This window comes from Pelodiscus sinensis, chromosome 2 (assembly GCF_052426305.1).
Source record: "Pelodiscus sinensis isolate ZL-2025 chromosome 2, ASM5242630v1, whole genome shotgun sequence".
NCBI lineage: Eukaryota > Metazoa > Chordata > Testudines > Trionychidae > Pelodiscus > Pelodiscus sinensis.
This window is the reverse complement of record NC_143053.1, coordinates 59,631,637-59,654,580: the sequence shown is the minus strand read 5'-3', so window position 1 is coordinate 59,654,580 and position 22,944 is coordinate 59,631,637. Positions and strand designations below refer to the sequence as shown.

Genomic DNA, 22,944 nt, shown 5'->3' with positions numbered 1-22,944 from the left:
GCCTCCTCCTGCAGGCCCCTAATTCGCTCCAAAACTCCGCACCCCAACCCACAGCCCTAGTCCTGAGCCAGCTCCACCACCTTAGCTCCCTCTTGGACACCCCCATCCCAACCTAGAGCCTCCTTCTGCACTCTAACTTCTCCCAGAGCCCACACCCTCACACCAGTTGCCTGCTTCCTCACTGAGCCTGCTTCCTCACTATAAACCACTTGGTCCCAGCCTGGAGGCCCCTCCTCTACTCCAAATACCTCCTCTCCAGCCTCAACTCATCCTCCCTATCCCTGAGCCCCCTCCCACACTCTGAACCCCTTGGTCCTATGCCTGCCACAGATTATCCACGTGCAGAAACAATTTTGTTACGTGCACCAAGCCCCTGCAGGACCAATCCCAGCTAAATCATCCCAGCCAGGGCTTTGTCAAGCCAGGACTTAAAAACTTCTAGGGATGGAGATTCCACCACCTCCCTAGGTAACCCCTTCCAGTGCTTCACCACCCTCTTAGTGAAATTCCAGTGTTTCACTACCCCCCTACTAGGGGCTCTTATCAATTTCAGAGGAGGAATGTGGAAATCGGCGTACAGCCCAGGGCCAGCAGGCAGTCCCGTTGACTCCTGGCTGCACGCAGATGCCTGCTTTGAAATGCACAAGAGTCCCGTGGAACCCAGGGTCAGCTGGGGACTAGTCTTTTACATCCTTAGTTGGGATTATTTTTTCCAATGTGCATATTACTTTGCATTAATTAACATTAAAATTCATTTGCTGTTTTTTTTTTGCCCAGTCACCTATTGATTCTATATAGTAGCTTTATTTTCAGGTTGCTGAGAGAAGAAGGCAGGCATTCATCTGTCTCCCTAATGTTGTTGCCAAAAAGACTTACAAAATAATGAATAATCTTGCAGCACCTTGGAGCAGGGGTGGGCCCAAACCTCTCAGTGGGCCGGATCTGGCCCACTAAGGCTTTTATCTGGCCAACGAAGCAGTTCCAGGCCCCACCCTTAGCCCTTTTAAGTGCTTCAATTTAAAGGGCTTTTATGCCTTCCCTGCGCCCATCAGGCAGCATTGCCTAGCAGCTGCGGGGAACACGAGAGCCCTTTAAATATAAATAGCTGAAAGGAATCACACATCTCAGGCAACGTGCTAGAGGTGTGGGGAGCTGCCTGCCCTTTCAGCTGTTTCTATTTAAAGGGCGCTCGTGTTCCCCATGGTTGCTAGGCAACACGTTGCCTGACAGGCACAGAGAAGGCGCTAGCCCCTTAAATAGAAGCACTTAAAAAGGCTCACAGCACCAGAGTGTTATGAGGGAGCCAGAGATGGGAGCCCTTTCAACTGTCTCTTGAAAGGGCTCACCTGCTGAGTGGCTGCATTGCCTGGCAACCACCTGGGAGGCACAATCCCTTTAAACAGAAGCAATTGAATAGAGCTCACAGCTCTGCCTCTCTGGCCTGTTGCCTGGGAGCTGCTTGGAGGCACGAGCCCTTTCAGCTGCTTCTATTCAAAGGGCTTGTGCAGCTGCCGGACAACAGATTAGCAGTGAGGCCAGAAGCTGTGTTCTGTTATATGAAATCTAAGCCTCCATCCCAGACAACTCTGGGAGAAAGCTAGCACCTGGTACCCTCCCCTCTGCTCCAGCTCCCTTCCATTGGCTAGAGATCAGGGGACAGGAACCCCAGGCCAAGCAAAGCTCCTGGTAGGGTAGCTCTCAACTCTGCTGGAGGTCCCACCCCTTCTGGGCTGGCCTGTGGCCACTTCCGAAATTTGTGAAGTGGCCCCCCCCTTCAAAAATTATTGCCTACCCCTGCCTTAGAGTATGTCTACACTTGCACCCTCTTTCGAGAGAGAGATGCAAATGAAGATATGTGAAATTGCAAATGAAGCTGGGATTTAAATATCCCTTGCTTCATTTGCATATTTGCGTTATGGCGCTATTTTGAAATAACAGTCGCTGTTAAGACGCGGTTATTTCGAGAGAAAACCCTTCTCTTGAAATAACCCTTATTCTTCATACAATGAAGTTTATCAGTTATTTCGAGAGAGGGGTTTTCTCTAGAAATAACCATGTCTTAACAGCGTCTGTTATTTTGAAAATAGCACTATTTTGAAATAGTGCCATAACGCAAATATGCAAATGATGTGCAGGATATTTAAATCCTGGCTTCATTTGCAATTTCAAATGTTTTCATTTGCACCCCTCTCTCGAAAGAGGGTGCAAGTCTAGACATACCCTTAGAGACTAACAAAAATGTAGATGGTATCATGAGCTTTCATGGTGGTATCAGTATACCATCTATATTTTTTGTTCGCCTCTAAGATGCTTCCAAGGCTATTCATTATGAATACCTCACAGTATTTAGTGTTTTCCTTGGACTGTCAGCTCCTTGAATCCTGAGTTTACAGGAGAATCTCAGATTTCATTTAAAAACCCCCACAACATTTCTAGCTATCAAGGATGGGGGAGAAGAACCTGAAAACACAATTCCAATGAAGCCTAAAGCTGTATAGAATTTGAGGATTGGAAGAAACCTTGAAAGGCCATCTAGTTCCCTGCAGAGCTATAGGACTATGTAATAACTGTTTATGTTTATATATTATAGCAATTTTAGTAAACAGACAGCAAATAAAAAGAATCACAAATGGTTATTTCCCCCCATTAATCTGATGGTTTTCGAGGCCTTTACTCCAGATTTTTGAATACTTGGAGTTAGTGATACTGGTTCAGAGTAGAGATGTAATAGTATGTTGATTAACCGATAAGCAAAAGCTACACTCATTTTCCCTCCTCCACCAACAGTAAATTTTTTATCAGGCTGGCCAGCAGCCCGGGTCAGTCCTGGCTCACACCTGGCCTGGGAGCTACCCCCACTGTAGCTCTGCATTTAAAGTGTAGGCAGGCAACCCAGCTCAGTTCCAGCATGTGCTGGGTCTGGGAGCTCAGCCCTGCCTCTGGACAGACAGTTGGTCCATGAGGGAAGCCGGTTTTTAAACTGTCTCCCCTTGTAGACCAGCTCCCACCTGGCACCCCATACTGCTACTTCTGTTAGGGAGGCAGCAATGTGGAGTGAAAGGGGGCTCCTCGAGAGTGGAGCTGCAGTGCACTGGGTGCCAGCCTCACCCCTGGGACTATAGAATAGTTGAGTAACTGATAAGAATTCATGAGGTTAATTGACTATTCATTTAACTGATATTTAACATCCCTAGTTCAGAGCAGTTACACAGAGTGAGGTGAGATGAATGAGTCATCTCTGTTGAACTGTTCAGGTGGGTGTGGGCTTACAAAGACAATGCTCTAACTGTGACCCACCATGCCCAAAGAATAATTTAGCAACCTGGTTTTCAGTCTGTTGTCTTGGGGGTTCACAGACTATGTTTTACAATTTCCAAAGGGGTCCACAACACCATTCAAATTTTTTTAGGGCTCTGCAAAAGAAAAATGGTTGAAAACCACTGATTTAGTAGCTGGCTTACCTTGGTACCAAGTTAAGTGGATCAGATCTTTTGGGAGACATGCTTAACATGGGTAAGCTATGAAAACCCTGGGAGCACACAACTAATTTAAACTTCTGTTGGAGATCAAATGTAGTACAGTAATTTTTAAAATCAGTGAAATACATCATGTATTAAAAAAAACCCCCAAACCTCTGTTTTCCATTCAAAAGCTAAATGGTTCAATATCTTATGGCTATTTTCTTGTCTATTCTTGCAAAACACACGCTTTTTTTTTCTTTTCAGAGCAAAGGTGCAGAGAAGCTTTCTGAGACCAGCAAAGTGTTAATATCCATGGCTAAAGAAAATATACCACCTAACAGTCAACAGACCTATCTTCTAGGTACGATATGTCGTTAATATACAGATTATTTTTTTAGGCCTTGATAGCATCTTAACTCTCTTAGAGATATTTGTGTAGTTTAGGCAAAAAGATGAATTATAGGAGCACCACTGTAATTCAGGTATTTAGCTTTTATAACCTTTTAAACGGCTTGAGTTTTTTGATGTTGCATTTGTCCTTTAAGTTTAACTTTACTTTTTTTTTTTTCTAGAAACAAGGTGGTTGAGGTAATATCTTCTATTGGGCCAACTTCTATTTTTGTGAAAGAGACAAACTTTCAAGCTTACACAGAGGTTTTTTTTGTGTCTTGTGCTAATGTAAATTGTGCAATCTTTGATAGAGGATTTGTGTCTGTCTTCATTTTGTGCATGATTGTTGGAACAAAATTGTATGTTGGGGTAGTATTTCAGGTGCATTTTCTCTTCAGCTTCCTGCAAGAAGTTCTGCATTTGTGCTTGGAGTCAGAAAGGTGAGAAGGCTTTTTCTGTCAGACTCCATGGCATGGCTAATAGGAACTCAAAACAAATAGACTACATTTCTTGAGAAGCCTAAAAAAAGAGAAAGGCCATCTTGATGGCTGTCAGACTTGGAACTGCAATATCTCACTCTTTGGGATGGCAAGAGCAGCTAACAAAGGAAACACTTAATCTCTGTGAACAAGCTGTATCTCATGTTATTTAAATAATATCTTCCCAGCCTAACATGATCAATTATTCCTTTTCCATATTACAGTTTTAGCTAACTTTGTAACATGGTTGACTTCAAACATGGGCCAAGACTTTAAAATTTGGGGGCATAACTGTTCTTAAGTCAACATGTAGACTCTTAAACAAATGACTTGATTTTCAAAAATGGAAGTTGTAAGTGCCTTACACCTAAGATGTTGACAGTGGAGGGTGCTCATTATTTTGAAAATTAGTATATTTGTTTAAGAGCCTACATTTTGGTACTTAAAGTGTGAAAATCTTGGTTATAGTTTGTGTGTGTGCTGACCCACAGAAAAATCAGTCGAGGGCTGCATGCAACAAGTGAGAAGCAAGCCCCCCCTCCCCCCAAAAAAAACCAAAAAACCAAAGAAACTCTTACTGACATGGCCCCTGACTGGGCAGGAGAAAGACACTTCCCACATTTCCCTTGCATACCACAGCTTAGGAGGGCACAGGCTAGTAGATTTTGAGTGCTCCAGCCCGTGGCAGGGGGCTGGAGTGCCAGCATGGGCTCCCCAATGCTGGGAGGGGGACGACGACTCTGAGCCTTAGGGGCTGAATCCAGGTAAGCTGGAGGCTGCATCTGGCCCCCAGGTGTGAGGTTCCGCACCCCTAGTGTATATCATCTGTTTAATACTAAGTGCTTGTCTACACTGGCAAGTTTTGTTGCTAAAAAAACATTTTTGGTGACAAAACCCAGAGTGTGTGCACATTGCATGTGACAGAAGTCATGACAAACAACCAGTTTTTGTGACAAACTTCTACCTCTTGAAGGGTTTTTTGACTCTCCCCTTTCCTTTACTATCAACAATCATATAGTGCAGTGGTCTCCATCCTTTTTACACCCAAGATCACTTTTTAAATCTCAGAATAGGCGAAGATCTACTACCCCGCCACTTCCTTGAAGCCCTGCCCCTTCCTTGAAGCCCCACCGTCTCTATTCTCCTTCTGTCTATCACTTGCTATCCCCAACCCTTACTTACACACTCTGATAAACAGTTTATTTTTAAATTATGCGATATATAAAATTAAAATCACGTATTTATAGTTATGAAATAAATGGTCTGTTTTTTATTCATGCTATTTAAATCTAAAATGAAGCATTTATAATTACACATTTTATGGGGACAGAGTTCTGTGGCTGGGAGCAGGAGAGAGGGAACAGGGTGCTGGGAGGGCAGAGGACAGGGTTCTGCAGCAGGGGACAGAGTGCCAGTGGGGATAGGTTTGCAGTAGGGGACAGGGTGCCAGTGGGGACAGAGTTTAGGGAGTGGGGACAGAAATAGCGATAGAGTTCTGTAGCTGGGAACAGAGGAGTGGAGACAGAATTCTGTAGCTGGGGACAGGAGCGTGGGGACATAATTCTGTGGCTGGGGACGGGAGTGGGGACAGCGTTCGGGGAGTGGGGAGGAGAGTGGGGACAGTGTTCTGTAGCTGGGGATAGGGGAGTGGGGGCTGGGGAGCCAGTGGAGGCAGAGAGTCTCCTGCATCTGCCTCCTCCCAGGATCTCTCCCCCTCCCCCCCCCGAGGGACACCAGCACATGCCTGCCCCAGGGCCGAAACCCCCTCCCCCGCGGCACAGGGAAGTCCCTCGCATGCCTCCCCCGGGGCCGACCCCCCCACGCGCGCTGGGAAACCCCATGCGCGTCTCCCCCGAGGCTGACTCACCCCTCCTGTGCAGTGCAGGGAGCCGATGCTCCCTCCCACAGTACACCCAGCAGAGCAGGTAGCGCACTTCCGGATTCGCTGGAATTAGCGCTAAGCTGCGGGACTTCTGTCCATCCCCGGGAAGCCGACACTACCTCCATTTTCACTTGAGGTAGGTAGTGCTGGGGGGTGGGAGGGAAATGGGGACGGGGCGGACAGGACTTCTCGCGATCGACTGGTCGAGGCCTTGTGATCGACCAGTCAATCGCGATCGACCTGCTGATGACCACCGATGTAGTGTGGTGATTTTTTTTTTTTTTTTACATTTTTTGAACTTCAGAATATTTCCCACAATGCCTGATGAACCACGCTGGCCAGCGGTTTGAACTCTGCTACTCTGCAGCAATGTAAACAGAAATGCATCTCTTTCCCACATTGAAGTCTTCTCCCTCTGCTATTGAGTGTATAAGTAGCCCTGCCACAATGCATGATGTCCTAAGTACATTGAAGAATACATGGGAGAGAAGTTTGGGATCCATGATTTCTCACAGCAGATGGTGGAGTGTGCAGTAAGGACTGCCATTGTTTAAAATGGCAAGTAACCTGAAATGAAAGTAATATGGAAGCTCCAGTAGGATTGGGAAGCAAAGAGGTAGCTGATGGGGACCTTTTTCATGTTCCTAAAATGCCTAGTGCTACGTTGTGCATTCCCACAGTGTCTAGCGACTGAAGGTGACACCAGGCACTAATGGATGCATGCCCACCTTTGCTCTTTCTGTCAATGGGGGAGCTAATGATGTGGCTATGTTATGTCAACAGAGGGTGTCAGCATAAACATAATTTGGTGCTTTTTGGTGCTTTTTTTGAAGATCAGCAATACTTATGTTGCCAAATGTGAGTTATTAAGCATTGCAAAGCTAACAATTTCACCCTTGCTAGAGGCCTTCATTTGCATGTGACTGTGTTTTTTAAACTGGTTTAGAACATATTCATTTTGCATTGTGTATGGGCCCCCTAACTTTGCCTGTGGTAAGACATTTCAAAGTGCATTGTCCCATCAGCTGCTGGTATTGCTCTTTGTGGGTTTTTTTAAACAGTCTATCCCTTGTTTAGGTGCTGGGTTGGCATTTCAAAGGGGCAGTGCCATGGAGCCCAGGATTAGCTGGAGAGTCCCCTGCTGACCCCGGGCTCCATGGCTTTGAAATGCACAAGAGCTCCCCAGGGACTCTTGTACATTTCAAAGTAAGCACACCTGCATGCAGCCCGGTGTCAGGGGGACTTCCCGCTGGCCCTGGGCTGCACACGGAGTTCTGCATTCCTCCTTTGAAATGTAGCAGAGCTCCATCAGGGGCTCTTCCACATTCCTCCTTTGAAATGTAGAAGTGCCTATCGACTAGTCGATGGAAATTCCATCGACTACTCGACTAGTCAATTAACCGCAATTTAACATCTTTTCTGTAAATATGACAACAAATGTGCCGAGAGATTAAGACTGAATGAGCATGGAAAATTGGAGGAGACCCTGAAGCCTTGGTAAAAAAATGTGTAGATGTCCTTTCTCCAGCTCCTTTCAGGGAAACAATGCTGCTATTGTCATTTTCTGTTTTTTGTGTGTGTGTGTGTGTCTTAGTAAAATCATGTGAAATTGCTTCTTTGAAATATAGAATGTAAACTGCAAAATTTATTTAGTGATGCATGTTAATGTCAGCTGAACCAGCAGATGGCACTGCTATCAGTGTTAATTTCTAGTGTGTGTGGCTTTTTAAAAAATGTGTGCAGTTGATAACTCCAAAAAACTGCAAGGATATTTTTAGTTTCAAAATGAAAAAAAAATGATATTTCTAAAGTGCATCACAGTCTAATAGGCAGTGGTGGCTTCATGGAATAAGTATCTTGTCAAGATAATGCTAAAGGAAGTGGTTCAAGATGTAGTCATATAATTGGGTTTGTTGGTTTCTAAAGGCAAGTTAAGCTTCCTAAATGGCACCTATATTTAGTACTAGAAGACTTACTTGGCATTGCTCAGGTCTTTCAGGGCAGGGGGTTGGCGATGGGGGTGCAGAGAGGTACAGGAGTTAGAGCCGGGGCATGTGGATATGAGGAGCTTAGGGCAGGAGAAGGCTGTGGGTGAGTGGGGGGTGAGAGTCAGGGTTGGGGGATTAGGAGGGGTTCAGGGCAGGGGGTTGGAAGGAAGGGGGGCTGAGGGGATGGGGTGGAGGGCTCAGGACAGAGGGTAGGGGTGGACACCAGCTTCTCCCTGGGGCGGCAGGGGCTGCAGACCCTACTCTCCGGCTTCTCCCAGGGCCAGAACAAAATGGGGGGGTGCTCTGCACCCCAGGCCACTAACTTCTCCCCCGGGATGGGGAATGCGGTAACACGTGTGCCCCTGGCTTTGCCCTAGGGACAGCTTGGGGTGGTGGGTGCTACTGGCCAAAAGCAGCCCCCCGTGGTCATTCCTGGCCCCCCAGTTTGCTGCCCCCCAGCTTGCTGCCTTTTGTGGTCATGTGTGAGTTTAATTGTCCCTACTCTCCCACTCCTCCCTTTCTGTTTGATACTAAACAGTCACATTTCACACACATCCCATTACCCTGGCAGAACCAAACCCTGTCCTTACTTTAAGTTCAGATAAGATGCAAACCAAATGTGGTGGTTCTAGCTCTTACCGTTTAGGAAGAGTTCTTGAACAAACGGATTCACAGACGGACATACAGACAGACACACGTTTAAAATATATAGTAAGATTGAAAAATATGCTGTATATTTCAAATACTAACTCATATAATAAGTGGGATTTCTAATCCTGGCTGTAGCACAAACTGTTTTTTGTGGCTTTGGAAATCACTTAACCCCTCTTCCCTCAGTTTTCTAATCCATAAAATGAGGCTGGTGATACCTCCATCTCAGAAATGTTGTGAGGATTGATGTTTTTAAAGTGTTTTGTAGATGTAACACAATTGCTTTCATTTCACTCACATGTTCAGAAGATAAGTGCTAAGTATTTTGTAGCAGCCTTAAATGTACTAGAGCAGGCATGTCAAACTCAAAGCCTATTGAGGGCCTCACAAACGAAAACTGATAGCTTTCAGGGCCACCAGAGAAAATGTACTTCTATTGGAAAGTCATAATTATTTATTATTATAGATTATGTTTTAGGCATATTTCATAATATTTTTTCATGTCTTGTTTGAATATATTACAATCATTTTATGTGTAAAATTGTTATTTGCATCCATGAAGACTTTGAGTTTAAGGTGCTTCAGCCCCCCCTGCTCTAACCCAATGCCTCACCCCTCCCCCAGAGCCAGGCACTCCCAGCCCATCCCTTCCCCCCCCCCCCTCTAACCTAGTGCCTGGGTCCTAGAGCCGCTGCCACCGCCACAATGTGCTTCTTCCTCCAGGTGCTGGGACGTGTGCACAGAAAGGCCGGCCGTGAACAGGTGCTGGGACCTGTGCGCAGAGCAGCCGGCCATGTGCAGTCTGGACATGTGGCTCAGAACCAGCAGGAGCTGCATTTCTTTAATTAAAGAGCCGCATGCGGCTCGAGAACTGTGGGTTGGCCACCCCTGTAAACAGTGTATCCGGGCGGGCCGCACTTAGAAAATTTATAAAGATGTAGTCGTGGGCTGCAAAAAAATCTGATTGGGCTGCGTGTTTGACATGACTCTACTAGAGGCTTCACAGAAACACTTAAGACAGGTCCTTGCTCTGAGAATATATATGATACATAATAGACATGACAGTGAGTATTTTTTCTAAGTTGCAAGGCAGCACAGCTTCACAGGTGATTAATCAGCCCCATCAGATTGGTCAGCTCATTCACAGAGCTCTGTGCCTCTGACTGGCCAGGGCTGATTAAACACCTGTGGCATCTTAAAGGGAACACTGATGGCAGACAAGTGAGTTACAATGCATACAGAAAAAGTAGAGCTGAGGAATGACTATCTTCTATGCCTCTCCTCAGCTTCATATTACATTAACTAGTGAATAAATTATTTTATATTTAATTTTCTATAGGTACTGTTACCATTTCAGCAGGGAAAAAAAATAACCATCAAAAAATTGTGATGACTCCAGAAATGTGATTGATTGAATTGATTTTTTTAAGTGAATTCCTGGCCCTATTGAAGTTAATGCTAAAAATTCCATTGATTTAAATAGGGCCTGAATTTATGTAGGAGTAGGAAGGCTTGTATATAAAAATATGGTCTGTTTAATCGTGTGTTGACTTTATATTATTCATAGTATTAAGAGAGGTTAAAAAGAAAAATAAAACATCTTGCCTACATTTTAAAACAGAGGGCTATGTAGTATTGTCATTAATGTTACTTTACGTGAAATGACATCACTAGAAATGACCTAAAAAGACAATTAAGAGCTGATTGCCACTAGAAGTCATCCAGGATAAACTTGGGTGGAAGACATCACATGAATAAGTACGTGCCTCAGATTTTTTGCCACTTTTGTTGTTGTTCAATAAGGTAGTTTACTATAATCATTAATGTTTTATGGATTTATCAGTAGAAACCTAAAGGAAAATAGTACTGGTGGACTAAGGATTTTCTCTTCATCCCTATGCCTACGACAAGCCCCTTTCAGTTTCATTAAATGTATTAGTAATATGAGCTGTTAATGTGCTATGATGAAGTGACTAATACATGTGTCATTGAATAGATTAAGAACTGCTCATCTGTCAGAGGACACTACTAATAAGAGCTAGTAAAGATTTTATGTTTTAAGTATCTAGGGCTTTGAGTGTTTTAATCCAGGGGGATCTGAAGTCTATTTTCATGCCCACACTGTACAGTATAGTGATAACTAGTGAAATTCCTAAATGACCATATATTGGCATTATTTTAATGTTCTAGTAAGTAGTGACACAATAGCTGTTGGTTTTTTTGTCAGAAAAAGAATGCAACCCAAGTAGTGGGGTGAAAAGGTACAACTCAGTTTAATAATTTCATGTTTCAGCATGATCAGAAGTTATATTTATAGTATCATAATACTGGAAGGGACTGTGAGAGGTTGTCATACCCAGTTTCCTCCTCTTACAGCAGTACCAAGCACCATTAAGACTATCCCTGCAGGTGTTTGTCTAACCTGTTCTTTAAAATCTCCAATGATTCCACAGTCTCCCTTGGCAGTTTATTCTAGTGGTTAACTACCCTGACAGTTAGGATTTTTTCCCCTAATGTCCAACCTAAACCACCCTAGCTGCAAATTAAGCCCATTTCTTCTTGTCCTATCATCAGAAGTTAAGAAAAATAATTTTTCTCCCTTCTCCTTGTAACAACCTTTTAAGTACTTGAAAACTGTACGTCCCCTCTCATTCATCTCTTTTCCAGAGTAAACAAACCCAGTTCTTTCAGTCTTCTCCAATAGGTCACATTTTCTAAACCTTTAATTGTTATGTATGATACGTTTGAAAAAAATGGCCCCAAAGACAGTGCAATAAAAGTATGTTCTGCTTACAGTATTATTGTTTTCGCTGTATGTGGCATAACAGATCATTTGGGCTATATTCTGATCTCTCATACCTACGTAAATTTGGAATAATTCCACTGAAGATCATGCAGGTTACTTCTGGTTTTATGGAGAACAATGACGTTGATCTGTACTTGTGAAGCTCAGAATCTACTCTTTTCTGTTCAACAGCTGGGCAATACACTGATTTTAGGATCTCATTTTTGTGTCTTGCTTGATGTTTACCTCCCTCCTAATTTTCCTCCAAATAGATCATTAAAAATCAGCTATATTTAATAAAATATTTTAAATAATTGAACTAGCAAGATCAAATTATTCATGTTCCAGATACTGAACTGGGTCATCAAATTTGATGTTTATATACATTCATTCAATTCATAAGGAACTCAGCTTCCTGATTAAGGGCTGAAGCAAAATCTGTCCTTCAGTAGAAATCTTCTCTGCCATGACAGGGGTACTGGGCTCCCTGAATGTGGTCTCTGATGGAACCACAGAGGGAAGATCTAGCATGAGAGTGCTATCTGTGGAAGTGGTTATTCCAGGGGTGGTCAAAAAGCAAGGAGACTCTAAAAAGGAAGTGTGGAGTCTTCATAAGATACCAGAAATGCTTCTAGTCCAGAAAAGGAAAGTGAAATAATGTCAGACCATAGTGGAATCGGCCACCTTGCATGTCATAAAGGAATAAGTTATGACATAGTGCATGTCATTGCTGTTGTCATGCTTCATGCAGATTAGAGGCACAGAAGTAGTGAGATCTATATACCATATGACCTGAAGTGCCTTATTACTATAACAGTCCCTCAGATTGTTTAAAAAAATGAAATAAAGTGAATATATTTTGTACCAATGTACATTAGTGTCCTGAAAGCTGTCTTAAATGAGAAACAAAACCGTGCAACAGCTGACATAATCAGCTCTATGTCATGCCTCTGTGTCTTCTGAGAATGTATTTATGGCCTGTGGAACCATGATAAAATTGATGTCATCTAGAACAGCCCTGAGGTTGCTTTAAATTGCACTGGGGGGGGGGGGAGAGGAGGTTTCTTTCCTTCTCTGCTCTTTTGAGCATTTAGCAGTGTGTTAGTCACTAGTCAGTACAATCACACTTTAATAACGTCAAAAATTACATGTAAAATAATACACTATATTTGTAAAAGTTTGTTTAAATACACTTAAAGATGTAACTGTGTACTAATTTTTTATAATTAATTTCTTTATTAGTTCAAAGTTTGTCCATTATGTTCAAAAATGTATTGAGTAAACAATGTAAGAATGGCCATACTGGGTCAGACCAAAGGTCCATCCAGCTCAGTACCCTGTCTGCCGACAGTGGCCAATGCCAGATGTCCCAGAAGGAGTGAATAAACAGGTACTGATCAAGCAATCTCTCTCCTGCCATCCATCTCCACCCTCTGACAAACAGAGTCTAGGGACACCATTCCTTACCTATACTGGCTAATAGCCATTAATGGACTTAACTTCCATGAATTTATATAGTTCTCTTTTAAACCCTGTTAGTTCCACAGATTGACTATGTGTTGTGTGAAGAATTTCCTTTTTTTTTTTCTTTAAACCTGCTGCCCATTAGTTTAATTTGGTGGCTCCTAGTTCTTATATTATGGGAACAAGTAAATAACTTTTCCTTATTCACTTTCTTCACACCACTCATGATTTTATATACCTCTATCATATCCCCCCTTAGTCTCTTCTTTTCCATGCTGAAAAGTGCTAATCTCTTTAAACTTTCCTCATATGGGACCCGTTCCAAACTGTAGCTGAGTCCTGGGGACCGGGAGTGTTCCCCCCCACCCTGGGGTGGGGGCCCCGCGGGCTTGCAGCCCCTTTTTCCCCATGCGCCCTCCCCCTCGGTCCACCTTTCGTCTGCTCCTGCAGCACGGGCCCTCAATCCTTCTGGTGGCTTGCGTCCGTGTTCCTGGGGAGTCTCTTTGGAGGCCCGGCGTCCGTCTGTTTGTCCTCCTCCTCCGGCCGCCATCCACCCCAGCCTCCATGGTCCGCTGCCCCGTCAATCCTGGTGGCTCCCAGTGCTCGGGTCCCCTGGCTCCACGTCCCTGGTGTGGTCGCCACTTCCTCAGTCTGACGGGTGGAAGGGGGGTTGAGAGCGACACCAGACCCTGCTCTCTCTCCCCCGCTTTTTCCTCCTCCCTTATCTGCTCCTCCCGGCTTGCCTCCGCCCCCCTGGCTCGGCCCCGCGTCCCCGAGTCCTAACGCCCGCCGGCTTGGCCCTGGGGGAGGGTGTGCATGTACGGTGTCCCCGGGTGCGTTCTCTCGCCCCGTGCTGGCTGCTCCACCCATGCCACGGCCCGCTGGCTCTGGGCCGCTGTCAGTGCGGGGGTTGGATCCCCAGTCACACAAACCTCTAATCATTTTAGTTGCCCTTCTCTGAACCTTTTCTAATGCCAGTATATCTTTTTTGAGATGAGACCACATCTGTATGCTGTATTCCAGATGTGGGCGTACCATGGATTTATATAAGGGCAATAAGATATTCTCTGTCTTATTCTCTATCCCTTTTTTAATGATTCCTAACATCCTGTTTGCTTTTTTGACTGCTGCTGCACACTGCATGGTTGTCTTCAGAGAACTATCCACGATAACTCCAAGATCTCTTTCCTGATTTGTTGTAGCTAAATGAGCTCCCATCATATTATACGTATAGTTGGAGTTATTTTTTCCAATGTGCATGACTTTACATTTATCCACATTAAATTTCATTTGCCATTTTGTTGTCACCTAGTTTTGTGAGATCTTTTTGAAGTTCTTCACAGTCTGCTTTGGTCTTAACTACCTTGAGCAGTTTAGTATCGTCTGCAAACTTTGCCACCTCACAGTTTACTCCTTTCTCCAGATCATTTATGAATAAGTTGAATAGGATTGGTCCTAGGACTGACCCTTGGGGAACAACACTAGTTACCCCTCTCCGTTCTGAACATTTACAATTTATTCCTACCCTTTGTTTCCTGTCTTTAAACCAGTTCTCAGTCCATGAAAGGATCTTCTCTTTTATCCCATGGCATCTTAATTTACATAAGAGCCTTTGGTGAGGGACCTTGTCAAAGGCTTTCTGCAAATCCAAGTACACTATATCTACTGGATCCCCCTTGTCCACATGTTTGTTGACTCCTTCAAAGAACTCTAATAGACTAGTAAGACATGATTTCCCTTTGCAGAAACCATGTTGACTTTTGCCCAACAATTTATGTCCTTCTATGTGTCTGACAATTCTATTGTTTACTATTGTTTCAACTAATTTGCCCGGTACTGACGTTAGACTTACCAGTCTGTAATTGCTGGGATCGCCTCTAGAGCCTCTTTTAAATATTGACGTTATATTAGCTATCTTCCAGTCATTGGGTACAGAAGCTGATTTAAAGGAGAGGTTACAAACCATAGTTAATAGTTCCACAGTTTCACATTTGAGTTCTTTCAGAACTCTTGTGTGAATGCCATTTGGTCCCGGTGACTCGTTACTGTTAAGTTTATCAATTAATTCCAAAACTTCTTCTAAATGACACTTCAATCTGTGACAAGTCCTTAGATTTATCACCTACAAAGGGCTGGTCAGGTTTGGGAATCTCCCTAACATCCTCAGCCGTAAACACTGAAGCAAAGAATTCATTTAGTTGCTCGTCAATGACTTTTTATCATCTTTAAGTGCTCCTTTTTTATCTTGATCATCCAGGAGCCCCACGGGTTTTTCAGCAGGCTTCCTGCTTCTGATGTACTTAAAAAACATTTTATTATTACCTTTTGAGTTTTTGGCTAGCTGTTCTTCAAACTCCTTTTTGGCTTTTCTTATTACATTTTTACACTTAATTTGGCAGTGTTTATGCTTCTTTCTATTTACCTCACTAGGATTTGACTTCCACTTTTTAAAAGTTGTCTTTTTATCTCTGACTGCTTCTTTTACATGCTTGTTAAGCCATGGTGGCTCTTTTTTAGTTCTTCCACTAAGTTTTTTAATTTGGGGTATACATTTAAGTTGGGCTTCTAGTATGGTGTCTTTGAAAAGTGTCCTCGTAGCTTGCAGGGATTTTACTTTAGTCACTGTACCTTTTAATTTCTGTTTAACTAACTTCCTCATTTTTGCATAGTTCCCCTTTCTGAAATTAAATGCCAGAGTGCTGGGCTGCTGAGGTGTTCTTCCCACCACAGGAATGTTAAATGTTATTATATTATGGTCACTATTTCCAAGCGGTCCTGTTATAGTTACCTCTTGGACCAGATCCTGCGCGCCATTCAGGACTAAATCGAGAATTGCCTCTCCCTTTGTGGGTTCCTGTACCAACTACTCCAAGAAGCAGTCATTTAAGGTATCAAGAAATCTTGTCTCTGTATCTCGTCCTGAGGTGACATGTACCCAGTCAATATGGGGATAGTTGAAATCCCCCACTATTATTGAGTTCTTTATTTTGATAACCTATTTAATTTCTCTTACCATTTCATAGTTACTATTACTGTCCTGGTCAGGTGGTAGATAATAGTTCCCTACTTTTATATTGTTATTAGAGCAGGGAATTACTATCTATAGCGATTCTATGGAACATGTTGATTCATTTAAGATTTTTACTTCATTTGATTCTAAATTTTCTTTCACATATAGTGCCATTCCCCCACCCACATGACCAGTTCTGTCCTTCCGATATATTTTGTACCCCGGAATGATTGTGTTCCATTGATTTTCCTCACTCCACTAGGTTTCTGTGATGCCTATTATGTCAATCTTCTCCTTTAACACAAGGCACTCTAGTTCACATATCTTATTCTTTAGACTTCTAGCATTTGTGTACAAGCACTTTAAAAACTTGCATAAAACGATGCATAAAACCAGCAAAAGTGAAAGAACAAACCTATCACTCAAAGTAGAACTGTCCACAAAATTAGCAGAAATTTAGTTTTAGTATTTTTGCTTCCCTAGTCCCTCTCAAAAGCTTCTATAAAAAGAAAGCATTCCAAATCTATCTAAAATCATTCTTTTCAGTGTTATCTGTCTACCCTCTCCCTGCATAGGCCCCTACCTCAGCTTTTAATAACAGTAGTAAATGTGCCAGTAACTCCTAGGTCTCTATCCAGTTGTGATTATCATCTTCACTGTCTTACTCAATGACATTGAACAATGAAACTTTAGATACCCGCCTGCCCCAGTACCTTTGTCTGTGTCTAGACGACATCCTTTTCTTGAAAAAGGGATGTAAATTAGACACTTCGAAATGGCAAATGAAGCCAGGATTTAAATTTCCCATGCTTCATTGCATAATGGCAGCTGCGGTTTTTTCGACACGGGGCTTTTCGATAGAAAAACCGCTGTTTAGATGGGGATGTTTTGAAAATAAAACCCTTTTTTGAAAGATCCTGTACTCCTCAAAAAATGAGGTTCCGGGGGAAATGTCGCAAGTCGGGGTCATCGTAACTCGAACCCGCATTTACAATAGGAGCCATGCGCCTTCGTAAATGTGGGCCGAGGACATACGTGTGTGTGTGTGTGTGTGTGTGTATGTATATGTATATGTATATGTGTGTGTGTGTGTGTGTGTATATATATATATAAAATATTTGTTAATTCTAAGGTGCCACAGGACAAGGACTACTTGTTTTTAAAAGTTGTTTCTAAAGAGAAATTATTTACTTCAAGATTATTCCATAGAATATTTATAATTTATATTTAATCTAAAATATTGCTGTACAGAAATGTTTTCAAAACAATGATTATATTCAGATTGTGGTAAATTTGCTTCTAAGACAATGAAATATGAGGACTAAAAGGAGAAAACTCTTTATAATTAGGAAAAAACCCAGGAACTGTATTTTCATACTGCTTTCTGCATGATTGTTTTAAAACATGAAAGGATTATTTGCAGTTGAACTTTCATAACATAATTTTCATGATTATTGTCTGAATAATTCAGTTTTTTCCGTTGTGTTACTTCTGATAAAAAGCCAAATATATCTTTTCCAGCAAGCAATACAACTCTCATTTATACTGTTTTGTTTTAATAGAAGGTGAATAAGAATTGTATTAAACTTTACAGATGAGCATGGCTTGAGTTTGCCTCTTGGAGACGAATATGAAAGAAAGAAATATAAGCTAAAAGAGGAACTTCGACAAGATTATAGACGATATCTTTCTCAGGTAAAACCTCTTGAAATTAGTCTCTGATTTTAACAAAAAATAAAACCACCAGGACAAGACTTACTTTATTCTGAGCTGTTTCAGTTTCAAATACCTGGTTCCAGTATAAAGATGGTTTCCAATGCCAACACCATGAGGAGTAATATGCTGTAGTCTTCCTGGGCATGTTTACCCTTAGGAGAAGATTAACAGGAGGTCAATCTTCTACCCTTCAATTTAGCTGGTCTATACTGGTCTATTTATACCTGCTAAACTGAACACCGAGGGCACTCCCAGCATTCCTCTTTCTGGGAGGAGTAAAAGAGTTTACTCCCATTGGCCTCCTTCTGTGTGGACACCACCAAGGCTCAGCTTAAGGAAAGCCAACTCCAACTATACATTTTGAGTAGCTGGAGTTGCGTACCTTAAGCTGACCTGCCGGGTCTAGTGTAGACCTGACCCCAGAGTTTCTGCTGCCTTCAAATTTCAAATTACTGTAGTACAACTTGATTAAAGTAATTTAAAATTTTCTCTATCTTTTTTTATTCTTCTTGGGTATTTAATATTCCAAACATGTATTTGCTTAACAAGTGATTACCCATGTTATGATGTAATACCTTAGGTAAGACTGTTCATATAACCAATATGGTGCTTCAGTTTTATTTGGAGACTTCACAATTCTACATGTTTGATTATAAAGAAGGCTGTTACTGTTCTGCTTAGTACACTGAATGAGATGCTACTGTGATGATTTAAAACTTAAACTTGTATGGAAGAATCATGGCATCATTTTCATCTTTTTTGACTATTCTAAATATAGTTTTAATCAGATTTTTCAAAGTTAAATGAGAAATTTAGTTTAATGTAATTTGCAGCTGTGTATGTCTGGAGTTATTGCCTGTCAGCTTGTTTAAAATAGATGGATACAGAGTTTTTTTTAAAAGTGTTTTTTTTGAATTGGTTATAATCAAATGGTTTTAATGGGGGACACTTTATGAATAGTCTGTTTTCCCTGACTTCCAGGGTATTTCACAAGCAAAAAGAAAGGTAGGGTGCCAGCAGTGTGTCTTTCCCCACCAAATTAGCTTTTTGCTTTGTTACAATCAGATTTGTACAAATGAAACATTAAAAAATCATGTAGTGTTTGTGTTGTGTGTGTGTTGCTGTTGTGATTAATAGTATTTGTATGCTTGCTTATTGTAAAATGATACACTATGCTTATTATTTCTCATTAATAATATTGTACAACATTGATTGATTTCTTCTTTGTATTTGCTATCATTGCTAGATCATGCTGACTATTCAATAATTTGTTTCTAAAGATAGATGACTTGCTATAAAACATACCCCCTCAGTCTTCATCAGTTACATTAGACAAGCACTGTACATAAAGAATTTTTAATGGGACTTTCTGAAATTAGTAAAGTTTTTGAAAGAGTACCAAATCAGTACAATGTGTCAAGAAAAATAATTTCATTTTAATCGGGAGCTTCCTGCTCCTTTGTTCCACTAAGTGGCTCTTCAGTGAGGTGAAACTGACAGACTGCATAGGGGAACTGTGGAACTGTCTATGCATTAAACTTTGGTGCCAAGTGCACAAAGTAAACAAATTGGGATTTGTTTTCAATTTTAAGCATTGTTTATAATTTAAATAGGTGTGGACAGAATAGTGATTTTTTTTTCAATTTTAGTGGGGTCCCTTTGAAGTAATTTTAAATTTAAAGCTTCTTAAAGAAACGAATAATGGTTAGCATGATAGAAACTAAGCATTAAGAGACTAAATGAAATATATTTTCTATGTAGGGTTTCAAATTACAGAATATTTTTGTGTGAAATTCTAACTCTTAATGTTGAATATGTTCAGTGTTAATAATTGCACTGGAATGCAATAGAATTATCATGGCAATAGCAACTGTAATGATTGGCTTTTAATCTGTAAGTGACCCTTTGTACAACAATTACTGATTTTTCTTGTTTTAATTTGTAATATACAATTTTAATTTAACATTCTAATAATGCAAATCTTGTATAATTAATTGCTTTATTATTTTCTGTATGTCCATAGAATAACAAATTTTATTTTACTTTTGTATTTAATATTTTCATTGCAAGAATTACTGCTTGTTAACTTCATTTCTAATTGCGGTTCAATTAGATATTAATATTTCCTTTGTTTCATACATAAGTTAGCCATATTAAATTTTTCTAAGTTTGGGGAGGAGAATAGACCTTGATAACTGATTTCAGTCTCCAGATAAGGTGATACTTTGATTCTGAGCAGCTCTTGGAATATTTTACTTGGTAACGTCCAAACTACATGCTTATCTAGAAAACAAAATTTCCATATCAATTCTGACTTTCTATAAACATCTTTTAAAAATGGGAAGTTTATCGTGAGAGCAGTTTAAAATTTGGTAGTAATTAAACATTGGAAAGGATTACAATGAGTTCATTAATATTTTCCAGACAAGATTATCATATATTATTCTTTCTATTAAATTAGCACAATCTAAGCATCTTTGTAATTGCTTACAGTACAACTTGAGGTTTACAAACACCAGTTACGAATTGAGGAATCAACAGCATACCTCGTTTGGAACTGAAAGTGTGAAGTCAGGCAGCAGCAGAAACAAAAAACCTGAAAAGCCCACAAATATAGTTCAGTACAGTATTAAATGTCAACTACTAAAAAATAAAGGGAAAGGTTTTAAAATAAATTGACAAGATAAGGAAACTGCTTCTCTGCTTATGTTTAAGATAATTAAATGCAGTATTTTACTTCTACATAGTAAAGTTTCAAAGCTGTATTAATTCAGTGCTTAGCTGCAAATTTTCAAAAGAACAGTCCAGAGTTATGAGCAACCTCAATTTTTTGAGGTATTTGTAACTTTGAGGTTATTCTGTAGTTGTTAATCCCATAAATTGATTTGCTTGTAATTGCCAGGAGCCTAAAGGGGTCCACAAAATCCACTTACTCCGGCACCCCAGAAAAATAAATTTGGCCTATGGGAAACCCTGAACCTTAGTCCTTTCTGTCCCTTTCCCTTGCCTTGTGGGGCTGGAGTGCCAGAGGAGTGAGGTGTCTCAATTGGGAGCCTCATCAGTGAGGGTTGGGGTTTTTTTGGAGGAGTTTTTTTCCTTCTCACTTGTGTGGTCCCCAACTGATTTTTCTGGAGGTCAGTGGCCTCCGACCCAAAAAAGGTTCCCCACTCCTGCCATAAATAAAGAAGCTTCAGAGGGGTAGCCGATTTTAAAAAACAACGAATAGTCTGATAGCACTTTAAGACTAACAAAACATGTAGATGTTATGAGCTTTTGCGGGCACAGCCCACATTGAAACCTTTTGTGTTGGACATAAATTAATATTTTACTTTAATTAAAATGAAGTTGGATAAACTAACATGAGAAAGTTAAAATGCTTAATCTATTTAATAATCTAAATTAAATCATCATCCCTAGCTGCAGCACTAGAAAAACAGCTCGGTCATAATTATGTAATTCATGGTGAGTTTCCATTAGCAACTGGTGGTCTGCCGAAATGTTTGTATTCAGCCAGGTGATCCACGGACCAAAATGTTTGAGAACCATTGATCTAGATTTAGACTAGAACAGATGGAAATAGTCTTGTGTTTTTGCCTCTAGGGCAGCTGTTCTCAAACTTTTTGGCCCGTGGCCCACCCTGCTCAATGCAGACCTTTCTGTGGATCACAAGCCAATTACCCATCGTGACAAAATGGAGGCAAGAGGCAGTGGGGAGGGGTTCTAGGAAGGAAGGAGGGTGTCAGAAGCAGGCTGAGGGTGGGAGCTATGGGTGGGAGGTTGTGTGCAGGGTGGGAGTGGGGGCACTGGGAAGGAGGATGCAGGAGTGGGCTGGAGGTGCAGGATGTATGAGGAGAATAAGGGTGTAGGGTCTGGGCATGAGAGGGATGGGGAGTGCTTACCTAGCTCCATGCCTCTCCCCACTGCCAGGCACTGCACCCACCCTCCCCCCGCTGCTCCCATTGGCCAGAATTCCAGCCAATGGGAACAGTGGGAAAAGCCTCCTGGTGAGCAGTATCCTGCACTACCATTCCTCTAGCCGTGGGAGGGAGAGCAACAGTCTGTGGAGCCACTTCCGTCCACTACAAGTTAGATCTGCCCCACGAGACTCATCTCCCTCCTGCTATGGGAAGCTGGCTCTGGCACTTCCAGCCTTGCAGCGGGGAGGGGACACAGGGCTGAAGTGTTAGCGCTGGCTCCGTGTTGCAAGTGAGGGCTGAACCCCAAACTCTGCAGCCCACCTGTGAGATGGGTGTGGACCATCTGTGAACCACACTTTGAGAACCACTACTCTAGGATTGCACAAAATATATTTACATTATAACAGGGAAAAGAGAAGAAAATGATTCTAGTGAAATAAGATAGCAGACATGGAAACATAGACAATATTGTATTAAAAATGTATTTTATGAGGTAACTGAGGAGACACTGAAGATGATTTTAGAGCAATCTGTAGATATGCTACATGAGGCCAGATAAAGTGGGTGAGATAAGTTTTATTGGACCAACTTCTTAGAAGAGCTCTATGTTGCTCAAAAGTTTGTCTTTCTCATCAGCAGAAGTTGGTCCAGTAATAGATATTACCTCCTCTGCCTTGTCTCTCCAGTACCCTATGACTGATGTGGCCAAGACTACTCTGCATTCAGTTTAAGGAGGCCATTTGTTTTTGGAGCTGTTAGTTTGCTATAGAGTTGTCAATGGCTACCATTGACATTTTGGTGTGTTCTAGACCAGGCGTGAGCAAACCTTTTTTTGCCTGAGGGACATATTGGGGTTCTGAAATTATATGGAGGGCTAGGTAGGGGATGCTGTCTCCACAAACAGCCAGGTATAGCTTGACTCCTGATCCTTATCTGACCCCCTGGAACCTCCAACTCCCCATCCTTTGACCTTCCCTACCCATCCTCCTGCTCCTAGACCCTTCACCCCCATCCAAATGCCTGGGGTCCCTGTCCTCTGACTGCATCACCAAGAGCACTTGACTTGCAGTGCTACAGCAATACTGCCTGGCCAGAGTTGTAGCCATGCCACCCAGAGCATCGGTGCTGGCAGCATGGAGAGCTGAGGCTGCAGGGAAGCAGAATAGAAGAGGAGGGAAAGGGGCTAGAGGGAAAAGGGATA

The 22,944-nt window shown here is 41.9% G+C and overlaps 1 protein-coding gene across 13 annotated transcripts in view; it reads left to right on the top strand.

Annotated features, from left to right (window-relative positions):
- The window catches only part of CSPP1 (centrosome and spindle pole associated protein 1), a 169,251-nt gene that overhangs the window by 15,151 nt on the left and 131,156 nt on the right, over positions 1-22,944 (top strand). For 9 of the 13 annotated variants that reach the window (XR_016348751.1, XR_016348750.1, XR_016348748.1 and 6 more), the window contains exons 3-5: positions 3,726-3,822; positions 17,705-17,805; positions 18,808-18,831. Coding sequence is in view for 7 of the 13 variants with exons in the window: in XM_089776236.1 (XP_089632362.1) it covers positions 3,726-3,822; positions 17,705-17,805; positions 18,808-18,831 (222 nt within the window). In the remaining 6 variants the exon portion in view is untranslated. The remainder of the gene's footprint in view (positions 1-3,725; positions 3,823-17,704; positions 17,806-18,807; positions 18,832-22,944) is intronic. The other 4 variants (XM_075920582.2, XM_075920580.2, XM_075920581.2 and 1 more) reach the window with 1 other exon arrangement.